General features: G+C 47.9%; 1 protein-coding gene across 1 annotated transcript in view; it reads right to left on the bottom strand.

Moving 5' to 3' along the window:
• Positions 1–5169: 5169 nt before the first annotated feature.
• The window catches only part of LOC308230018 (tetraspanin-15-like), a gene marked incomplete at both ends in the record, with an annotated part of 40638 nt that continues 38370 nt past the window's right edge, over positions 5170–7437 (bottom strand). Inside the window, one exon of the mRNA XM_080634463.1 lies at positions 5170–5406. Within this exon, the coding sequence (XP_080490589.1) occupies positions 5170–5406 (237 nt within the window). The remainder of the gene's footprint in view (positions 5407–7437) is intronic.

Here is a 7437-nt window from a genome sequence, read left to right as displayed (position 1 = left end):
AGCATGGTCCCACCACTCGGAGAGAGCTGAGCCACGGGGAGGAGAAAGGAGAGAGATTATAAAGGGTGCTGGGCAGGGAAACAGCCTCTGCACACTCACTTGGTGCTCCCTGCTATGGGAATCCTTCACCCATGGCACCAGCGTCCTTCTGGGATGGGGTGAGGATGCACCAGGGATCCTCCAGCACCTCCTGCAAGGACCCTTGGTGAAGTCTCAGTCCTGCCTCACTCTGTGCCAGCCCTGCCCCTGCTCCACCTCCTCTCTCCCCAATTATCCGGATGAATTTCACCAGGGTTACATCTCCAGCCTCTTATTCCTGCTGCTGAAGGAAGGTGTAAGTGAAGTGTAAGAGATTATTGCAGAGATTTGCTGATACGAGCACAGCAGCTCCATCCACAGGGGTTCTTGCTGCCTATAAGCACCCAGTTAATTCTGGGGGGAACTGGCACAGATAAAAGGGGTTTTGCAGATGCAAAGTTCATTTTTCCCCATCTAAGCACAGCTTTTGCACCATTCACACGCTGCCACTTCCAGGTACCTTCCTTCAAACCTGCTGATTTATTTCCCAGATGGGTTTCTTTGGGATTTGCTCATTAATTTCCTAATTATCTGACCTCCAGTGATTGCCTTTCACACTTGACTTGGATAGGAGAACAGTTACTGTTCATGGCAGCCCAATCAATGCCTCCCAAAGTCACTTTGAGAGCGGTCAGAGAGCCAGCCTCTCTGTGTTCAGCTGCTTGCATCCGTGGCAATATCATATCATTATCTATCTCTCTGAGGGAAGAGAAACCAAATTTAAGCCAAATAGGTTAAAAATATAAAGCAAATGGAAAAGCTGGAAGTATCCAGGAATGGCCAGTTTGGCTCTGCTGGAGCTGCTGACCCATTCCCCAGAAGGCAAAGAACATCTTTAGCCTAATACAGGCTCCAGCCTTATCCTGGTTTTCTATTTGAAGATTGATTTAACAGATTTGGGGTTCATTTTACTTTGCTTGACCACATGAACCCAACACTTTTTGTACAGGTGCAGGGACCAATTTGTTTTAGGGGCAAACACTTCCAGATGGACAAATCCTGCCCCAGACATGTGGGATAATATCAACCGAAGCCCTGGCTTCCTGGGAATAACATTATCAGGCTAATTCTGAGGGTTTTAGGAAGCTGGTGTTGGCAGGAGAAACAGCACAATACCCACCCAGCCACAAGCAGAAGTAGTTCCTCTAACAGATGGAGTATTAGGAACCTCCCCATGAGGTTTCCTCACCAGCTCCAGCGCTAGGTTGGGGTTCCCAGATGGATGGGGATATATTGGGAAGAAACAGGACTTCTTTTTCAATGTGGCTTGGCCAGCAAGAGCTCTACCAGAGCTCCACTGGGCAGCAGAACCAACCCATCAGCTAAACCCAGGCTTTGTTAGAGCCACTGATAAATAAAAGGTCCTGAATGATTATGGCTGACTGATGAGGGTCATGTAGCCTGGGAGTTCTTCCCTCTAATCTTTTACATATAAAGCTTTTTTCTCCCCCCCCAAATATTACATAATAACACAAGTAAAATGCAGACAAGAAGTGTTGGGAAAAACAACTCTAAGCACAGTAGAAATAAGGGGAGGAAAAGAAGAGCACGGTTACTTTTGCCAATGAAATTCCGCTGCTCCCACCAGCTCTCGGTTCCACAAAACTGATCTTTAGCATTAATAAACAAGTTTTACCATTAATAAACAAGTTTCACCATGAATAAACTCACCTTGAGCTCTCCAAACACACTCAGAAATCAGCGGATGGAGCCGTGCAGTGAAGTCACAGGCACTCGTGGGTGCGGGAGCCCAGATTGCCTCGAGATAAAGCTGCTCTTGCCATCATCGTATCGACACCCACTGCCAGACTCGCTGTAGCTCCCAGGTTAAAATGGATTTGGGGCGGCACCAATTGACTTTGGGAGCGGGAAGGCATCATGGGATGCAGATAAACTTCTGGAGAGGATGGAACATCCAAGCCAGGGAGACCTGGTCTTGCGCAGTGATGGTCTCTAGATATAGATGTAGGAAATTCAAGGTGTCCATTCCCAGCTTGCAGGGTCTGTGTCTTCTGGGGGGTTTGGGTTTGTTTCATATCAGTTTTGCCCCGATTGCTGGGATTTGGGAGGGAAATCATTTTTCTTTGTTTTCTTTGCACATGGACATCTTTCATGCACATCTGATCTTAAACAGAAGAAAATTCCTCAGGCAGTTACAGAGAACTATCACCAGCAGCAAGAAAGCTCCTAAAGCCCCTGGGGATGATAGGATCAGCCCTATGGCCATAGAATCATAGAATGGTTTAGGTTGGAAAGGACATTAAAGCTCATCCAGTTCCAACCCCCTGCCATAGGCAGGGACACCTTCCACTAGGGCAGGTTGCTCTTGCCCTGTGCCTACAGACCCTTGTTCAAAACCCCTCTCCAAGTTACCTGTAGCCCCTTTAGGCACTGGGAGCTGCTCTAAGGTCTCCCTGAAGCCTTCTCTTCTCCAACATGAACCACCCATCAAATACAGGTTGGGTTCTTTTTTTGATGAGGGTTGCACACTGAATTATTTTACCATTTCCACAGTTTGCTTTTAACGTGTTGAACATCCTGAAATTGGATTTCATGGAAATCCAGCTCCTGGTCCCACAAGCATGCCCACTGTGCTTCCCAAGCTGTCCACTTCTATTTAATGCCTGGCTTGTTCGCCCCTGCTTAGCCTTTTAATGGGGGTATCAATAAATCTGCATCAAAGCAGTATCCAGCCCTTTATCAGGGCTGGTCTCGTAGTTAATGGAAGGAGAACTTGGAAATCAGACTTTGTGCTTTGAGGTCATTCCATATCAGGGCTTTTCTCTCACCTCCAGGGGATTATTCGATGGCACAATCCAGTCTCAGCAGCAGCAAAGCAAAACCTATTTGATGCTTTATCCCTGCTCTCATTTGCTTTCCAGCTCCTGTTTTGTTAGATCTGCTCTTCCAAGTGTAGCAGGTCCGGAACAAGGGAGAAGTGATTTCAAGATGCAGGATTTAGGATGAAGTAAGGAATGCTATTGGCATGCCCTTTATTTAGAGTAGCAAGGCATGTTTGTAAGTAGGAAAAAAGCTTTTCCAAAGTATGCTTATGATTTCATGCTCTTCCCATTTTCCAGGCATTAGCAGACCAGCTGTTTGGAGGAATAGGGGAGCCAGGTGCCTAAATCATGGAATCACAGAATCACTTAGGTTGGAAAAGACCTTTAAGCTCATCAAGTCCAACCATTCCCCAGCGCTGCCAACGCTACCACTAACCTGTGGCACTGAGGGCCTTGTCTACATGGTGTGTGAACACTTCCAAGGATGGTGACTCCACCACTGCTCCAGGCAGCTGGTTCCAATCCCTGACTTCTGTCTATCTCCCATTGCTTACTGCCTGCTAAAAACCAGCGTTAATCCAGACATGAAAACCTGCTTGCATCCAACCCGTGCAATGCTGCCCGTGCTGGGGTCCAGCATCAGCCAGGAAAAGGGTTTAGAGATGTTGGTGACTGTTTGTCCTGTAAGTAAAGAGCAAATATAGCAGTTAACTTTCTTCCTCCAAATACATAGAAATGCAAAGAGCAGGTTGAGTTTATCAGCTTGTACGAAGAAGGTTTTACTAAACACATGCTGGAGAGAGGAGGGGAAAGGAAGAAAAGCAGAATCCCAGGAGCTGAACCTCACTGACCCCCCTGCTCAGCTTCTGGGGTTCTCAGCTCCGTTTCCAATGGGATTTGGGGGGGGGGGAAGGGTTCAGAAAGTGTTCTTTTCAGGGTTGTGTTCCTGATTGCTTCACGTTTAGTTAAAGAGTAAAGCCTGGAACCAGTCAGAAGAGGGAGACAGAGCCCGGCAGACGCAGGGCATCCAAATAAAGCCAGCCTCCGGCTTTCAAAACAGCCTTAATAAAAGCTCCACTAATAAACGCAGCATTTCCTTTGCCAGCGGCGCTGCAGACACTCAGCTCTTGAGAAACAGATTTGTTTCTTCTTCTTCTTCTTAATAAAACCACACTCATCATTTTGCAGTTCATCTGTTTAGGGTCTGCCTCTGCGAGCCTGTGTCCCCCATTGCGGCTCAACTCACACATCCAGGCTTGGATGCAATGCACTCCAGCTGTTTATAGTACCCTGGAATGGTTTGTGTTGAAAGGGACCCTAAAGCTCCTGCAGTTCCAACCCCTGCCACAGGCAGTGACACCTTCCACTGGAGCAGCTTGCTCCAAGCCCCTGTGTCCAACCTGGCCTTGAACACTGCCAGGGATGGGGCAGCCACAGCTTCTCTGGGCACCCTGTGCCAGCGCCTCAGCACCCTCACAGGGAAGAGCTTCTGCCTTATCTCCAACCTGAACTTCCCCTGTTTCAATTTGAACCCCTCACCCCTTGTCCTATCGCTACAGTCCCTGATGAAGAGTCCCTCTCTGACATCCAGTGAGAGGACCCAATCTCTATTTAATTCCTATATCCTTAGTAATGAGGGAGGGACTTGCCACCTTGATCACCAAGTTCTGCTAAAAATCCTATAAAAGGCAATTCCTCACCTGGTCATTAGATGCTGGTCTCCAGCAGAGGGGAGTCACAGCACATTCCCACAGTAAATCCATCTTCCCTCTGGAAGCCGCTGAGCTCTCCTTTTCCTTGCCTGGGGATAAAACCTTAAGCCAGAGCTCATGAGGAAGAATTGGAAACCTTCAGAAACGGGTGTTTTCCCTTGGTGCAGCCTTGCCCAAACATCCGTCTTGCTCCAGGAGGTGCAAGTTGTGCCTCCCTGGGGATGCGATTCCTATATTTCAGGTGATCAGGTTAAATATACCTACAAAGACAGCCCAAAGTGCAATGATGATGGTGCCACTTCTCTCTCCGTGGCTGGGCCAGCGTGCATTGAGTGGAAGTGACTTTGCAAAACACAACACAAATTACATTTATTGTGTAAAAACACCCCTAAAAACCCACTAAGGAGATACAGAAATGCTTCAAAAGGGGAAGGAAGTAAAAGGACCCTGGGGAGCTCATGTGCCCGCACAGTGCATTGCAGTTGTGATATCATCCCAGTGTTACTGTCTCCTGGACCTGAGAAGATAAACCGCATGATGTCCATGTTCAACATCCACCACCTTCCTAAAAGCTGCGCTCCAAGTTCTCCACCTTCTCACACTTTGCTTTGGCAGATGGTGCCTTCCTCCTCCTCATCTTCCTCATCCTCAGCATTGATGGGAATGTAGCCCCCTTCCTTGGGCAAGCACCAGCACCAGCCTGCACCGCTCAGATCCACGGCCCCGAAGCTGAAATCCCGCATCTCCAGGATCTTGAAGTCAACAGCGTCCAGCTTGGAGTAGATCTCGTTGAGCTTTTGCCAATACAACCAAGCCATCACGAGGCCGATCACCTGCAAAAGATGAGTGTAAAAAGCACTATGGTCAAGCAAACCCTTTCTGAAGGTCTTTCTCCTAAAGGATGCTGTCATCCGAACTTCCAAACCTGGCCACCAGACAAGAAAGGACAATACCCAGTTAAATCTTCTGCCAAAGCAACAGGCTCATTGTTAAACTTGTTATTGGTCACATCCATCTCACAACTTCCCACATCAACCATGACTGAGGGATGTGGATTAGTTGGACGTCACCAGGAGCATTGAGAAGAGCGAGGCAGAGGTCCAGGCTCTTGCTAAACTTGAGATATTGCTGCAGTTTATTTCCCATTTCCCTGCAGGCTGGAGGGAATTAAAAAATACACTTTAAATCTTTAGGAGAAGGGAAGGAAAAAGCACTTTCATCAGCACCAGATGGCAAGCACATTGCTTTGATTTCAACTGACGTTCCCTTCACGGTGCTACACTGTGGTGGCTACAGTTAGAGGATAAACCATGGTGAAGAGCTATTTGCAGACCAGGTACTGATAAGGGGCACAGTGGCAATCAGAGCACTTCCAGTGCCAACTGCATCTTTGTACTAACCTTTCACCTTCCTTGACTACTGAGCCATAAAAATAAGGTTTGTTCTCCTGTAAGCCCAGTTAAACAGGGCAGTTTTATAGCTCCTTTCAATGCACAAGATGGGATGGAGAAGGACAAGACCATCTTGAGCCTCTGGGCTTTTCCTCAGCAGTAATCAACATGTTTGTCCTCGTAACCATTCCTTGAAGCAAAGAGCCAATAAATAACCCAGTCACATCTGTACCATCCATCACCTGGGATCTCCTGTAACTCTCGTAGCACATTGGTTTTGGAGCTGAAAAAGTATTATTAGTCATTTCTCTGGGTCCTAATCAATTCATTAAATAGTCTGGAAAGTGGGAACATTAAGAGAAAGATAAATGGGGCTAAGAGCAAAGGGTTGGAACGCATCTGAAATTAGAGACTGTTTTGTTCCCATAGTGGAAAGAGAAAAGTTTTGGCCAGAGGAGGCTGCAGAAAACAGAGGCAAAAAATCCACGGGGAAAAAGCAAATCACCCAAGTGTTTGCTGAGAGCAATCACAGAATCCCAGCCTGGTTTGGGTTGGAAGGGAACTTAAAGCTCATCCAGTTCCAACCCCTGCCAGGGGCAGGGACACCTTCCACTGGAGCAGCTTGCTCCAAGCCCCTGTGTCCAACCTGGCCTTGAACACTGCCAGGGATGGGGCAGCCACAGCTTCCCTGGGCACCCTGTGCCAGTGCCTCAGCACCCTCCCAGGGAAGAGCTTCTGTCTTATCTCCAACCTGAACTTCCCCTGTTTCAGTTTGAACCCATCACCCCTTGTCCTGTCACTGCAGTTCCTGATGAAGAGTCCCTCCCCAGCATCCTTGTAGCCCCCTTCAGACACTGGAAGCTGCTCTGAGGTCTCCACACAGCTTCTCTTCTCCAGGCTGAACAGCCCCAATGTTCTCAGCCTGGCTCCATACAGGAGCTGCTCCAGCCTCTGAGCATCCTCATGGCCTCCTCTGGACTTGCTCCAACAGCTCCATGTCCTTATGTTGGGGACACCACAGCTGGACACAGTGCTCCAACATCCTGTCATCCACACAAGCACAATGCACAGAAGCCACCCCAAAGCAGCTCAATATTTATTTTTCCTTCCCAAATTCACCTGGAGGTGAATCCCAGGATCAACAATTCAGAAGAAGCAGAATATGACCTCCTTTAAGATGCTTTCCCAACATGGAGAGTCCTTCCTTTAAGTCCTCAGTTGGAGCTTGCCCCATTCCCACTTTCCTAATTGCACTCAGGTATCCTCAAAGAGCATCCTGCTTATTTGACATCCCATCTAATTACTGATAACAGGAATTAATCACCAAAAAAACACACAAGGTGCTGGAGGCTGCTGTGTGGTTCCTGCTTGCAGAGCTTTCCTGACAGTGACAATTACAGAAGTGCTGGATTCCTGCCATTAGGGTGCTGGGAAAGGCAACTGCAAATGCTGAATGAAAAACTGAAGTCTGGA

The sequence above is a fragment of the Psittacula echo genome, assembly GCF_963264785.1.
Source record: "Psittacula echo genome assembly, chromosome: 25".
In the NCBI taxonomy this organism is placed as follows: Eukaryota; Metazoa; Chordata; class Aves; order Psittaciformes; family Psittacidae; genus Psittacula; species Psittacula echo.
The sequence above is the reverse complement of the archived record's forward strand: the minus strand, read 5'-3'. Positions and strand labels throughout refer to the sequence as shown.